General features: G+C 44.7%; 1 protein-coding gene across 2 annotated transcripts in view; it reads left to right on the top strand.

Annotated features, from left to right (window-relative positions):
- Positions 1–16,120, top strand: part of ankrd12 (ankyrin repeat domain 12) — a 48,267-nt gene that overhangs the window by 27,362 nt on the left and 4,785 nt on the right. The window contains exons 3-9 of one of the 2 annotated variants that reach the window (XM_084057288.1): positions 59–209; positions 2,494–2,565; positions 3,223–3,363; positions 4,218–4,421; positions 8,301–8,443; positions 9,559–9,706; positions 11,462–16,041. In XM_084057288.1, coding sequence (XP_083913414.1) covers positions 59–209; positions 2,494–2,565; positions 3,223–3,363; positions 4,218–4,421; positions 8,301–8,443; positions 9,559–9,706; positions 11,462–16,041 — 5,439 coding nt within the window. The remainder of the gene's footprint in view (positions 1–58; positions 210–2,493; positions 2,566–3,222; positions 3,364–4,217; positions 4,422–8,300; positions 8,444–9,558; positions 9,707–11,461; positions 16,042–16,120) is intronic. The other variant, XM_084057289.1, reaches the window with a different exon arrangement.

The raw sequence follows: 16,120 nt of genomic DNA, 5'->3' as shown, positions 1-16,120 counted from the left end.
TATATATGTGTGTATATGTTGTTTTATTTAACATTTTTAAATAAATTGTTTATTTCAGAGCAAAGACAAGTTGTCGTCCTTCACCAAAACTCCGAAGCTGGATCGGAGTGAGCTACTGGGGAAGGAAGGGAAAGCCAAGTCTTCCATGAAGCGCAAGCTCTCCTTTACGGCCAGTCCGCCTCGGACAGAGGAGCGAGACTCGGACACGGGTAAGAAAGAGTCTCTCTTCTCTCTCTCTGCTTCCACTGCTGGTACTGCTGGCTGGGGCTCCTCCCCCTTCTTCCAGCCATGCTGCTGGCCCCCTGCCATGTCCCCACACTGCCCCCTTGTGGTCAGCTGTGGAATTGAGTCAGATTCTCTAGCAGCCCCTCAGCTGGGTTAGCATCAGCACCAGAATTTGACCTCCACTCCAAACCTCAGAGACCAAAATATGTGTCAATATAAATAGATGCGGCCCAGTGCACTGAATATTTGATTAATATCTTAAAAGTTTATGACACTGGATGGACTAAAGGGCTGTAGGGCTGCAACTATTGATTATTTTCTTAGTGGTTGTTGTATAGAATATAGATTACATTTTGATGAATCAAATAATCAAGAAGAGTTTTTTTATAATCTTGCATTTTTTTTATATAGCAACGAATCTATGTGGAAATGTCTAATTGATTTGTTGTAATTTACTAAATCACTTTGTTTGATTAACCACTTAAACCGTACTTTATACTTTGTTGTACAACATAGCCAATCACAACGTGTTGTGAGCTTGTAAATCTGCAGATCCCCCCCAGATCGATTATTTTGTTGAGTCGATTTTGCTTAAGACTCGATTAAATTGATTTGTTCGATTAACTGTTGCACCAGAAAGTGCTGTGTAATTTATCAGATGGCAGAAAGCCATCAAAGACTGCCCTTTTATAATGAGGCGGTCAAGTTCAACCCCTAAAAAACTCATATATATGACAACATTCTGTTCTCTCAAGCCAAGTAATTTTAAAGGTAGTTATCCAATTTACACAAAAAAAAAGGAGTTACGATTTTGTCAGTGGTCGTCTGCAATAGGGATGTAAAACCACTTGTTTGCAAAACGTAGTAAGAACACAGGACAGGATCTCTCGTTAACTTTCATACATTCTGAAGACAGACAGCTGCACACAGGCCTGTGCTTGTTGTTGGAGGCGTTGGATTTTCTTTTCTTTTTTTTCTTCTTTTTACTTTAAACCTTAATCTTTCGGTTGTTTACGTCTTTCCTTGTGCAAATACACTCCATTCTATTACTGTCATTTAGTTAGAAGTTTAAGTATAAGTTTAGGTCAGATCTGAAAATGGGCTGTTGTATGCTGCAGCTATAATTACAGCAATTCAAAAAACCCAGAGGCTTTTTAGCTATGTTTTTGAGGACCTACTGATTTGACTGTGCTCTACGCTGTAGAGCAAAGCTATATAAACCTAACGATTTTCCATTGTGTGGTCCTGCCTTTTAGATGGTTCTTGCGTGCACTGAAAAGTGCAAGAAGGCCTGTCACAATTATTACATAATCGCCCGTTCGCAATCATTTGAGCTAATCGCAATTATTTTGCATAGAATACTTTCCATTCATCCGTATAAGAACAGCTGGATGAAATTACGAGTAATGACATACAGTATTCCCGATCATTGTTTCCACGTTGCTGTCCACGCTATCTTAGCCACTTTCAACCTAGCCGTCCCCATTGTGTGCATTTAGGGAAAAACATTTCCAAAATGTTCATACTTTTTCATTTTTTGTGAAAATAGCCAATCTAAGACCGTCACCTTGTGATCTTTTTAAAGTATACAATTATTACGTATATGGCCTGTTTTGGCCCTCGTTCATTAATTATTTTGATTATTGGTAACGGTCAGTGTCAGTCATTTCTTTGTCTACTTCATTGTTTGTCTTGTCTGCCCTGTGCAGTTTTAGTTTACAAAGCCTAAAAGGCAAACAGAAATGTTATTTTTATTTATATTCCATATGTTCAATGTCAGAAACAGAATTGAATCATGAATTGCATTTATTTGTATCATGACAATTAATGGTCAATTACAGCTTCATGATCCTAACAGCCTTAGCCTTAGATAGCCTCTTGCATTCAGTGTGAACAGTACAACCTGTATTGCTGCGGTTGTTCATTCAATCTAGCACAGAGAAAGGGCTTTGCCTCCTTCTCACAGGGATTCAAGTTTCCTGTGTCAATCAGCTGTAGGATGAAGGCAACCGAGCGACTCCTCTGACCTCCCGTAGATCACCAACATCTCCTGTGTTACTTGCCATGAGTCATAATCTGTGTGTGGCGGGTGGGTGGGGCAGTCTGTCTTTTGTGCGCTTGTTGTGTGTGCGTTTGTGTTCTACGTTGGGAGTGCGTGCGAGAAGCGATGAGCCCAAGGGAGCGTGTGGTGTAACACGGTGCTTTCCCCTCTGTGTTCCCTGCCTCCCTCTTCTCTCTCCCCTCCATCCTCTTTGCCTCGCACTGTAGATGACTCAGACCCAGGCCAGTCCAGTGAGACCTGGGGAGAGAGATTAGTGCCTCCCTCCAGGATATATGCAGGTAAACTGCTGCGAGCCCCCCTGAGCCTCGACCTCCAACCCCACCCTGCTCCGTGTCCTCAATTAGAGTCTCACACACACACACACACACACACACACACACACACACACACACACACACACACAGACACACACACACACACAGACACAGACACAGACACAGACACCTCATCTCTATCTCTTAAGTTGCTATGCTGCAAAAGAACACGCACCAACCCTCGTGCACGCTCTCGTGTGTGTATTTCACCTTCCCTCGTTGCCTGCAACTGGTCACCTCGTAGCTGCCCACGCATGTTTTTCTTTTCAGTAGCGACTGACTTGACTGACATTGATAGGAATTGGGAAGCCCAAGCAGCAACTGTTTGCACTTGGCTGGCTTAAAGAGAATGCTGGTTTGTTATTCTTTTCTTAACCCCAACCCTCTTTCTCTCTCTTTTCGAGCCTCATGCTTGTAATCTGTTCTCCGCGTTGCGCGGGCAGATACAAGGGCAGGACGAAAAGACTGTGCCGCCGTGCCATTGACGTCCCTGTTAGAAAAAGAAACTTCTTTCCCACCCTTCTATTTCTTTTCACTCTACCCTTTTTTCCCTTTCTTTCTTTACCATTCCTCCTCTGTTTTCTAAACGGTACATTTCCCTTTGAAACGTTCTTCTCTTAGATAAAGATGGGCCGGACAAGAAGAAGGTGAAGAAGGACCCCGGCAGTAAGAAGTCCCAGTCTTCGACCCTTTTGTTCGGCTACCCGCTGTCGGAACGCAAGCAGATGGCTCTGCTGATGCAGATGACTGCCAACAGTCCAGGTCTGTGTTGCGCTGCCCTCTTGCCCTTTCCTCCACTTCCTCAAGATGCCTGCTGCTATATTTACTATAATGATGAGTCACTGTGCTGAAGGAGCGAGCAGCCCTTCAAAATGTGCTCCACAAAGCGTCATGGTTGCTGGACAAAGGGCTTTGAAAAGCTAACTGTCCTGCTGGTTTAACTGGTTTCACCATTGGTTGGCGGAGACACATTTTTAACCACTTAAGCCCCATGTACTTTGTCGTTGGACGAATAGCCAAAATAAACTGTCTACAAGCTCAACGCGTTGTGGCGTGTTGTGAGCTTGTAGATCGTCGATTTTTGTTCTTTTTGAAATATCCGAAAAGATCTTTGCAATTAAAATAATAATTTGAATACATTTTGCCTATAATGACATTCACAAAATAGGGATGGCGGGTTGAAAGTGAATAATAACCGGTGTAAATGTAATGTGGATAAATCCCATCTGGATTAGAGCCCTGAAGGCCCGTCGTGACCCGACCAGGGCCCGGCCCGCCAATACGGGCCGGGCTAGGGCCGTTTCTGTATTTGACCATCGGGCCCAGGGCAGGGCTCGGGCTCACAGACCCCATTATATTAAAGGTAAACATTTTGCCGGCCAGGCTCAAGCTCGAATGGCAAAGTACATAGGATTTAAGCGGTTAAAAATGTGTCCCCGCAACCAACAATTAAACCAGTGAAACCAGGCTCGAGCTGTAAAATTGCGGCACCTATCGGGCCAGGGGCCGGGCTGGGCTGAATTCCTTGGTGGGCCAGTGCCGGGCTAGGGCCCACATTTTTGCCCTAATCTGGATACAAGTGTAAACGGTGCGTATTGCTCTGTGCTCGTCTCCAGATTCTACTCCCAGTCACCCCTCCCAGACGCCCCCTGTCCAGAAGAAGGTTCCCAACAGCGCCTCGTCCAAACAAAAGGACAAGGTTAACAAGCGGAACGAGCGAGGGGAGACCGCACTACATATGGCTGCCATCCGCGGAGACGCCAAGCTGGTCAAGGAGCTAATAAGTCTGGGCGCCGACGTGAACGTCAAAGACTTTGCAGGTACAATGTCACTGGCTGGCCGTTCCTCATTCCATTTAACCCATTTAGACCTGTTACACCTATACGTTGTTATACCTTTCAAGCTAGGAACGCCTCGTGTGTTATTTTAGTTGTTGCTACGTATATATCGCTGTTGTCGGGCATAAACTTCTTTATATCTATATTCTGGAAACATTTTGTGTTTTTCTTTTCTCGTAAATTAAAGCCGTACTTGATCATACTACAGCGTCACTCAAAAGTAGCAGATCCACAAGCTCAAAACGCGGCGCGAAGCGACGCGTTTTGAGTGTGTTGATCTGCTACTTTTGCTATTTTTGAATTTGAATCCTGAAAGTAACAGTTTTTGACATATGAGGTTTCTACCCGACAGAGACGATATATAGCAACAAGAAATTACGTCTCTGGGGTACCGACATTAGGGTGGACGACGATTTACGATTCTGTGCCTATCGCGTCATAACTCGGACGGCACTGAAGGTGACTTTGCAACGCTCGGCACGGCGACTCACTCGCCTGAGCTCGCTCAGCGGTGCCTCTCGTGGCTCAAGTCACCTTCAGCCGCCGCACCTCCGTCGGTGAAACCGAATGCACCTTTTTCAGTCTGACTTGTTTTCCAATCATACTGTGTGTGTGTGTGTGTGTGTGTCTGTATATGTCCAGTGTTGGGAAGTAACTAAAGTAATATGTAACTTAAAGTAATATTATTACCTTTTCCCAGTAACTAGTAACGTAACTAATTACTTTCACGTTTTGAGTAATAATATTACCTTTACTTTTTTTCAAAAAGTAACTTATTACTTTTTTTCACGAGCCTCGGTGGTACTCTGGGTTTGAATGTGTTTATTTGATCCTGTGTTGTTTTTGGTCCATTGATATCGTGGTAGACTGGTTGGGATCGAGTTGCTATGCAGGCTGCTTGCTGATCCGGTCTAGAGCGGATACGGAAACGTTGCGCACTTGTCTGTGTGAGTTATCAGCTGCGGAAGGGCGGGCCGCCCTTAAACCGGATCAAACAGTGTTGCCATGTCTGCTTATTATAAGCGACTTGTTAACCGATGAAGACGCGCCGTAAGCTTGTTGTAGGTCGGCTATTTTCTATATATATATATATAATATAGGTCACTGACTGTGGCATGTAAATACACACACACACACACACACACACACACACACACACACACACACACACACACACACACACACACACACACACACACACACACACACACACACACACACACACACACACACACACACACACACACTATATATATATATATATATATATATATATATATATATATATATATATATATATATATATATATATATATATATATATATATATATATATATATATATATATATATAGGTCACTGTGGCCTGTGTCTCATGATGAGTCATTATCTGTTTGAGCCCAGGTTTTTATAAAATACATTAAAGGGCAAGACCACTTTGTTAGAGGTTTGGGTTGTGTAGTTACCTTGCCATGATGTAACTCCAAAGGTGGACAAGAAATCAAAAATAATTGCTCCATTGATTAGAAATTGAACATTCAAAATATGCTCCTCATTGACTCACATTGTACGCTGAAACAGCTCTCAAAGTCACTCTTTTAGCATGTAAACGGACGCAAACAAAGTTGATTCAGACAATATAGAACATCACCAAACCCAGTACTGTTTTTTTTTTAATAAAAAATGTTAACTTCCTGTTGATTTTGCTATTTTTATTTAGAAGAAAACATGGACTGGATCTGAGGATCCGGATCCAGTTCTTCAAACAGTAAAATCAACAGGAAGTTGACATTTTTATAAAAAAAATTCAGTAATGGGTTTGGTGATGTTCTATATGCTCTGAATCAGCTTTGTTTGTGTTTGTTTATGTGCTAAAAGAGTGACTTTGAGAGCTGTTTCACCGTACAATGTAAGTCAATGAGGAGCATATTTTGAATTATCAATTTCTAATCAATGGAGCAATTATTTTTGATTTGTTGTCCACCTTTGGAGTTACACCATGGCAAGGTAAATACACAACCCAAACCTCTACCAAAGTGGTCTTGCCCTTTAAATACATTTAAAATACTTGTTTCCATTGAGGTCCTTAGTATTCAATTCATAGTCGTCAAATGGTTTTCATTTAGTCTGTAAGTTATGAATTCATACACAGTAAAAGTCTTAGTGTTAATATAATTCAAATGAGTGTACAATGAGGATTTTACAATGTAGGCTGCAGAAAAGAGAAAAAAAACAACTACTAATGTTGAAAATACAAAGTCTGACTTTTGGGGAGAAATGATGCAATTACTGGGGGCGAGGAAAAAAAGTAACTAAAGTAATAAGTAACTAAGTACTTTTGGCAGGGAGTAATAAGTAAAGTAACTACATTACTTTTTAAACAAGTAATATGTAATAAGTAATATATTACTATGTTTTAGTAACTATCCCAACAATATAATATGTCTATGTATACATATGTTTGTATGTATTTATTTATTGAAGTTGTTAAGAAAACTTTTAGAAGGCGTTTTTAGAATCGGCCTCAGGTCTAAATGGGTTAAATCAACTAAAAGCTTTCATCATGACCACATGTGAATGTGTAAATGTAAATTGATTCAAATACGTTATGTGGAGTTGTGATTGACGAGCTGGGAGGAAACATAACGCAAGCCTCACTATACTCACCACTAGCCCAAGATTTACCAGCATGAAAATACATTTGCCTGTGTTTATACGGGTTGGGGTTGCGTGGTTTTAATTTTTTTTCATACTGTCAAACAGTTCCCCCAAATTACTGGTGTAATTAAAATAAAGAGAGAGAAAAAAAACATTGCAGGGGGCTAGAAGGAGCTGTAATGCAAATGTTGCAGACTGGCTAGCGCCCGCTGACAGAAATACAGTTCATAAACTCCAAAAGATATAAATGCAAGACTAGCTCAGATTCTCTCTCTTTGTGTTTTTTTTGCATCTGACTGCTGCTTTAGCTCCCTGATGTAGCATTTTTATCTTTTGGAGTGCTGCTATTTACACTCATCTGGTGTTTAGAAAAAGTATTGACTGTAGCTGAGCCAAAGAGGCAGTCAGAGGAAGCGCACTACATTCTGACAGTTTACACACTATCCTATGTCTGTTGAGTCTTGATGTCAAGTATATAAACTGTTGTATTCTTGTCCATGGACCGCTCTAATCCTGTTTTTCCGTGCATGCAGTCACTGCCAATGTTTGTAGTCTGTTTTCTTCATCCAGACGATGTTGCTTTTAAACTACTTGATAATACCACATCAAGAAGAACCATTTGGAATTTTCTCATCCAATTACCATCTTGGTTCAAAGTAAAAAATGTAACACAACCCGTAAATGTGAATATGGCCATTTTCCTCCTTGCAGGAGCATTCTATTGAAACTCGCTTAATGTTGCCATACCGTTGTCGCAATTAACACTTTCAAGACAAGAACCACTTTCCACCCCACTACAGTATGTACCACAAAGAGCATATTGAGGGGGAAACACAATAACAGCTGACTAAATAAGCGCTTTGAATGGTTGTTTCACCCCGTCGCTTAGATTTTACATTCCGACTATTTTGCCAAGATCTGTTTCGGTCTACCTTTACTTTTTGGATACGATGTGCAGGAAAACTTAATCACCGCTGGGGACTTTCACCATACCCGACCTCATCCCGTGGAACCGCATCTCGGAGCTAATTGCGGAGAGTGAGGTTCCTAAACTGGGCTAGCGTTGTATCAAGTGATGAAAGTGGATACCGCTGTCATTTAAACATTCCTTCGTTTATTGTATTAGCCTAATAAATCCCAACCTTACTGCATACTGTTCCACACTCTTGACTCTCTGTTTGTACGCTGTTTATGTGCTTTCCAGGCTGGACTCCTCTTCACGAGGCCTGTAACCTTGGTTACTATGATGTGGCTAAGGTTCTGATAGCAGCAGGTGCAGAGGTCAACACCCAGGGTCTGGATGATGACACGCCCCTCCATGATGCCTCAAGCAGCGGACACAAAGATGTGAGTTCCATACACTTCACTGTGTGGTTAGCAGTAGTGTCAAAAACGTGCAAAATCGATTAAATCAAGCTGAAAACTTAACGTTTTTGCAAAAATAGAAAATTTAAAAATAGCCGATTCCTTGGCGAGTTTGTAGATCTGCAGTTTTTGTTAAATTTTGAATACTTTTCAGACGTTTTCACCTCTAATGACATGCCCAAAATCGGGTCGCCAGGTTGAAAGGGGTTTTAAAAAAAGATCCCATGGACTGCATAATTGCTGATATTGATGTCATCAAAAAAGACGATATATCGCTCTGGCTCTAGTTGGCAGGTGTTGTTGGTGCTGGCCGAGTAGGAATAGAAAAATATGATGGATGGTGCCAACTGCTACATTTTACCCATAGCTGTTGCCGATTTGAGCTGCTGCTATGGGCAACTTGATCACAAGTGCTGTTTTTCTGGTTTGCCAGTCCCATTGTGTCCACCTGTCTAGTTGGAGTGTTTGAGTTACACAGTCATGCATCCATTGAGAAGTCAAGAATAGGTCATGAGCACTCACTCGCTGTCGCTTTTACTGTTATCAAAAAAAGCTCAGTAATGAATAGCCATGTGTATTCATTATCTGTTGGTACTGAGCAGAAATGTGCTTTTAAGCAAAGTACAAAATTAAGTAACCCTATGCTTTCAAAATGATGTACTAGTAGGAATTTGACACTCAAAAAGAAATCTGATGTGATACAATTAAAATAAGGTTATTTTGTCAATCACTTTGCTAAGACAAATATACTACTATTTTAATGCTCAAAATTGTTCACCATTGCTACTAGTTTTTTTTTTGCGCCTCCTGCTTTTAAATTATTTCTGTCAACACCATAGGTTGTAGATGGTGTGTTTATACTGTTTAGGTGCTGCTTAACAGTAGGAGTAATAAACCATACGACAATGATGTGAACACTGCATCGTGGTTTGTGGTCTGATTTATGTGTTGTGAAAGTGCACTAGCTGTTAGGCCACATGGTCAGCCCCGGTGACGATTTGAATCTGCAGTTCCTGTATTTTCAAACCGGTTCCTGTTCTTCGCTCAAATTGCAGTATTCCACACTTATCACCCCTCCTCTGTTATCATCCACGCAGATCGTGAAGTTGCTGCTGCGACATGGCGGAAATGCCTTCCAGGCTAACAAGCGCGGGGAGCGGCCAGTAGACGTAGCGGACTCCCAGGAGCTGGAACGCCTACTGAAGGGGGAGGTGCCCCTATCAGACAAAGAAGACAGCTCCTCAGGTACACAAGGGGGTAGACCAGGGGTCTTCAACCTTTTCGGGCCAAGGACCCCTTAGCTGAGAGAGATGAAGCAGGATACTCTATATTGTATAAAATTGTGTTTCAGATTAACCTTTTTATTTTAGTTGGTCAGCTCTTTTTTCCCTCTACACCTATACCCCTTTGTCAAAAATAGCAGATCTACAAGCTCACAACGCCTCGCGCTGTGAGGCGTTGTGAGCTTGTAGATCTGCTATTTTTGGCTAAAGTTCTCCTCAGAATAGGGATGCTAGGGTTCAAGTGGTTAAAAACAAAAAAAAATCATATCACACAAACATTTGGCGGACCCCCTGTAGTAACTCTGAGGACCCCCTAGGGGTCCCGGACCCCCTGTTGAAGACCCCTGGGGTAGACCATTGTTGATCTGCACTGACTCATTATCTAATCATGCAAACCACTATACTGATCAGTGACAAATGTCTTGTGCACGAGGAAGTCTTTCACATTTTGTCTTCTGAGAATATTCTTCATATTTTTCATAATCTCATATCTCAGAGGCAAACTCTGAGATCTGACAATCTTTGGGGAAGATTGACATCAATTGACATTAGAGATTCACAGGGAAGCCATGCCGTTAGTAGTACCCATCTTTATTAGTTTCAATCCTGTATCCCATAGTCTTATCGGCTCTGCCCAGATACTGATGGAACCATGTGAACATACTGTATACTGTACTGCTCTGCAGGATATAAAAAAGACCCTTACAGTGCAACGCACAGAGTAAAATCCTTAGTATTCATTTCACTGCTGCAATTGAGGATATTTGGTCTGATATAAGCTTATCACCAACTTTGCATGTGTTAATAGAATTGCATTTATTTTTGTAAGAACGCGAGAGAAATGGCAAAGTTCTGAGTTTGATCCGATCACCTCTAACTCGGCATGTGAGTAGCACGGCTTATGTGACTACGGGGTAATATTACCCCGCAACATTCCAATACTTAATTTATGCTTTGTTGTACAACGGTGTCGTTGCCAAAAATAGGAGACCTACATGCTTCACAATGCCTCGTTTTGAGCTTGTTATTTTCGGCACGAGACACCATCGTACGACTAGGTATACATCAGGCTTAGAACAGTTTGGTCTCATCACAGATCTTTGGTCGTTCGATGGTAGGTTGGGGTGCTTCACCTCAGCAATCCATCTCCCAGGGGTCTAGCGCATTTCAAAAAGTAGGTAGGCACCCTCGTTATTCGGCTGATACCGACAATAAGCCACTCCGACCTACTTACGTATGCTCCAGGCTACCACTATAAATAGTTGTTATCACTACTACTATTATCTATTATATATTAACCCATTAAGACCTGAAGCCGATTCTACATGTCTCCTAAAGCTCAACAGTTTTCTGAAAAACGTATGTTATCAGTGGTTCTCAAACTTTTTCATGTCAAGAACCCCCACAATTATATGTATTTGGCCGCTGACCCCCATCAAAATATTTTGTTCCAGGGACCCCCAGAAGCAAAGATTTTAGTTAAAAATGTTCGCTTTAGAAATATATATATTCAAAGATTTGCACACATTTTCACGATTTTTCAAAAATAGCAGATCTACAAGCTCATAGCGCGGCACTCGGTGCCGCGCTATGAGCTTGTATATCTGCTATTTTTGAATAGTCAAAGTGTAAAATAATGCTTTTTAGCTCAAATCTAAAAATTACACAGTTCCAGGTCTTAATGGGTTAATGAGTTTTTTTTTCGTTCCCTCCATAGACTCTGAAGACCCCCCATCAGTGAACCCCTCCAGTATAGATGACATCATGGAGGACTCTGAAGGCGAGAAGGACTCGGACGGCAAGCCAGCCGCCATGAAAGCCTCTTCCTCTGTGTCGGGGCTGGATGAGTACGAGTTCAAGGATGAAGAAGAGGAGGAGGACCTGAGCAAAGCCCTGAACGACAGGCACATCCTCCGGAGGGAGCTACGGCAGAGGGAGAAGGAGGAAAAAGATAGGAACCACGTTGCAGGAAAGCAGGGTGGCAAGGGGGATACCTCGTCGTCGTCGTCCTCCTCCAAAGCCAAAAAGCAAAAGGCGTCTCGCGTTCTGCACTGCACCTCGGACACGTCCAGTGACGAGAATGAGAACGTGTCCGAGAAAAGGAACTCGCCCACCTGCTCTCAGAGCTCGGAGGGACTCAAATCGGACGCTCGGTCTAAGAAGGAGATCGTAGAGCCACAAAAAGACAAGGGCAAAGTGAAGAGGAAGAGCAAAAGCCAGAATAAGAACAAAGAAAACCAAGAGGACGGGAAGGAGAACAGCAAGGCTCTGGTGTTCTCGGTCGCCACGGTGTCTGACACCACGGACAAGAGCCGGGACGAGGACTCCTTCAAGATGTCATTCAGCCCCAAAGACGACTCGTCCGTCCACCTCTTTCACCTCTCCTCCGTCAAGTCTCCCAAACTGAACCACAGCCTGTCGGACAAGCAGGCAACACCACTAAAACAGGAAAATACTAAGATCGCCATCAGTGACAGTCCCTGTCCTATGGACAGTATGAAATACAACCACTACACAGACACAGATTACTGCACTGAAGGCTCCAGCTCGAAGGGGTGCAAGCACAAGGAAAAGAGCAAGCACCAGCAGAAGGACCCTAATGTTGACGGCGACGATGGCGGTTCCAGCCCTTACAAGGAAAGCAGCATAGGAAACAGCTTAGACAGCGCTGAGGGCGTCTTACGGAAGACAGATGTCGACGGCAAAGTAGTGAAAAAGCATAAGCTAAAACACAAGGAGAAAGACAAACACAGGAGGGAGTATGAGGCTGAGAGAAGCCGCCACAGGCAGAAGGATGCCAGGAAAGACGGCAGCCACAGGAATTTAGAGTTTGACAGGGAGTTCTGGAAAGAGAATTTTTTCAAAAGTGACGAGACGGAGGAGCCTCTGTCAGTGAAAAAGGAGAGCGAAGACAACAGCCTTCCGCAGAAGACCTCAGACACTTCCCTGGTCAAGGAGGAGAGAGGCGCAAGAGAAAAGCACTCCGCCAACAAGGAAAAGAGGCTGAGGGCAGAAGAGCGAGAGAAGGACAAGGCTGTTAAAAAGGACCGCAAAGAGTCCTCCGGGAAGGAGGAGAGGGGTAAGGATGAGAGAGCAGACAGCCACGGCTCAGCTCGCATAACAGAGGAGACGCCACAGCCAAACACCGGCATGAAAGAGGAAGTGGAAGAGAAACCTGTGAGTGCAAGCACAGCTGATCAAGACCAGCTGGAACCTTCAGAAAAGGGCGTGCGCGAGAAGGCCGACAAGAGGCTGCCTGGAAAGGAGAAGGAGGGAGAGAAGATGGAGCGAAGGCATCCTGACAAGGAAAAAAAGGTCAAAACGCAGGAGCACTCTGACAAAGCCGAACCGCAGAACTCAACAGACCGCTGGAGGGAAAAGGAGCGAACGGCAGCCAATTCTTCCCACGCACTTGGTGATAAAAACCACAGAGAAGGCGAGAAGCTGAGATCCTTGTCCACAACAAAAAAGCATGAGGACAACAGGAAGAATAAAGACAAGCTAGACAAACGGAGTGATAGGGAGAGAGAGAGGGAGTACAGTGGAGAGCACAGGGAAAAGGATAGGGCTAGCACTGACAAGAAGGGTAAACCCCAAGAGAAATCCACAGATCACTGTAAATCTGATCGCTCCAAAGACAAAGACTGTGATAGGAAAAAGAAAGACAAACTTAAAGACGGGGCTCTGTCCTCCAGTTCCAATCTAAAGTTGCTCTTGGAAGACAAGAAGGGCTACGTTTCTGAAAGCGGCAAGGCCGTGCCCACAAAGTCAAGGGAGGAGGTCTTGAAAACACCAGAGAAAGACCGTGACCGGAGAGAGAGAGACTCTGACAGACACAGAGACAAGGACAGACACAAAGACCGCTCTCAGCCGGTCAAGGTCACCAAGCCCAAGCCCAATGAGACGGAAGCGGACAAGGCCAAATCTGACAGGGCGAAGTCCTCGCCAGCGTCGAGAGACGCCCGGCCCAAAGAGAAAAGGCTGGTGAATGACGATTTGATGCAGACGAGCTTTGAGCGCATGCTTAGCCTCAAGGACCAGGAAATTGAACAGTGGCATCGAAAGCACTTGGAGAAAATAAAACAGAAGGAGCGTGAAAGGATGAAACAGCGGCCTGCAGCAGACCCAGCGAAGACCAAGAGCAAAGACAAGGCCAAGAATGAACCTTGCTTGAGCAAGGAGCTGCTACGCTCAAAAAGCTCAGAAGCCTCCTCCGATAGCCACAGCAGAGACAACAAGCCAGTCAAGGACAGCACTGGCTCCAGGACAATGTCTCTGGATGGTAAGAGTCTGTCGTCGATAAGTTCAAAGGTCATGGTGGGCGTGGAGAACAGCCTGTGCCGGTCGCCTAGGCCAGATAGCGAACGGTCTGGACACATGTCCAGGTCGGTCTCTATGATTTCGGTAGCCAGCTCGGAGGACTCGTGCCAAGCAACGACACTAACCCCAAGGCCCTTCGAGTATGACTCTGACATGAACCTGGAAGCCTCAGACTCACAGCCTCCATTCCTCCAATCTTCCCTCATGCTGCAGACGACAAGATCGCCATCTGTTCATGATAAAGAGTCCAACAGTCTTCCAGATGTACCACAGCAGAGTAACTGGACACCGCTGTCTGGCAGACACGAATCTCCTTACCTTAGGGCTATTCTGGATGAGGACATCAATTCATCACCTATTGAAGCTAAGCCCACTGAACATCCCCCAAAGGCCAGTGTGTCATCGCAGCCAGCAGAGGAGACACGAACGGCACAGAGCTCTGCAGATTCGGAGGAGAGTGTCATCAGTCAGAATAATGATAATAATAATTTGACTGCCCAACAAAATGTGAAGTGTGATGTCGATGCTAGCTCTGAGAGGGAAGGGGCCACTGTTGGCGATGGTACGCAACACATGTCAGCCAGCGACCCTCTAACCAAGGAGCTCGTGCTTCCGCAGCCCAGCCTCCCCCAGGCTAGTGGTCCCCAGGCTAGTGGTCCCCAGGTTAGTGGTCCCCAGGCAGAGTCAACAGATCAGAAACCTCTTTCAATCCCCGACCTTCCTCTAACAAGGGAGGTCCAGTGTCTCCCTGTGGAGAACGCCAGTGCGGAGTCAGAATGTAGTAAAAAAGACTCGCCCTCCGATCCACCACTGGTATCGGCAGCTTCTCTGTGTGCAGACTTGGCGGCTTTTACCAATGCAAAGACCCCCCTGCAGAGTTGTAGCCAACCGAGGGAACCCCTCCCAAGTGCCAGTATGGAGAGCTTGCATGAGTCAGAATCGGTGTCGGCACCAGGCCCTGACCATAAAGAAACTCCTGTGGAGAGTGCAGCTAGCAACAGCGCTGCTGAAAGAGTAGGACAAGACATCGTGGAGACCTTTCCGGAAGGCTGCGGATCAGAGACAATTGACACTCCTGTGCCTTCTACTAGCACACACATTCCCAGCTCCAGCACAGAGGAATCCATGCCAGGCGTTGACAAAACTAACTTTGATGTAAAACCTTCCCATGAGGACGTAGATGTAACTAACCAAGATGGCAAGAAATTAAGACCTTTTGTTGACATTGGAGGTTTATGTTACAGTCCTCAGATGGACAGAGTGGACAGCACAACGCCAACGTCGTCAGTCGTGTCAAACTGTGCGAGCCTCGAACAGAAATCTGAAGAGAAGGTAGAAGCTCCACTGAGCGCTGAGGCAAGTGCTGAGACCCCTATGATGACCGAGTCTTCCTTAACCGAGGGCAGCCTGGTTTCAGAAAATGATCCAGAGGTTAAAGCAGAACCCTGCTGCTCCGAGCCGATGGATATATCCCCTGTTAAGGAGCAACCCGAGACGTCACTGTCTTTTGCTGCAGGGGAGCCAGGTCAGAGTACTGTCCAGGTGTTGGCTCAAGCAAACTCTAGTTCCAATTCCTCAGGAAGCTCCTCCCCGCAGTCAGGAGAACGGGATTCTGATTCCTCCGGTGCCACGGCCAAGGTCCGCTTAGGGGATGAGGAAATGGATTTCCCTGTGCAACATCCGCGCAAGAGGAAGATGGCCAAAGTCATCGCCACTTGTTCTGCCACTGAGCAGGGAAAGGAGCAGTCTTTTGCTGATATTGTGGACGCTGTGAAGCTGGAGGAGATAGAGCCCTACCAGACAGAGAGAGCCAACCCTTACTATGAGTTCCTGCATATTCGCAGGAAGATCGAGGAGAAGCGCAAAGTGTTGTTAAGCGTCATACCCCAGCCGCCACAGTATTATGATGAATATGTGACCTTCAACGGGTCCTACCTCTTGGATGGAAACCCGCTCAGCAAGCTCTGTATACCAACAGTGAGTTTTCCTTTTTTTTCCCCTCCCATTGGCACTTTTCATTCCTGGGGCAGACAGGACCTGGGTATAATGCACTGGT

Source organism: Gymnoscopelus microlampas, assembly GCF_963454915.1.
Source record: "Gymnoscopelus microlampas genome assembly, chromosome: 5".
Classification (NCBI taxonomy): domain Eukaryota; kingdom Metazoa; phylum Chordata; class Actinopteri; order Myctophiformes; family Myctophidae; genus Gymnoscopelus; species Gymnoscopelus microlampas.
Note: the sequence above shows the minus strand (reverse complement) of the source record. Positions and strands in the feature narration are given on the sequence as shown.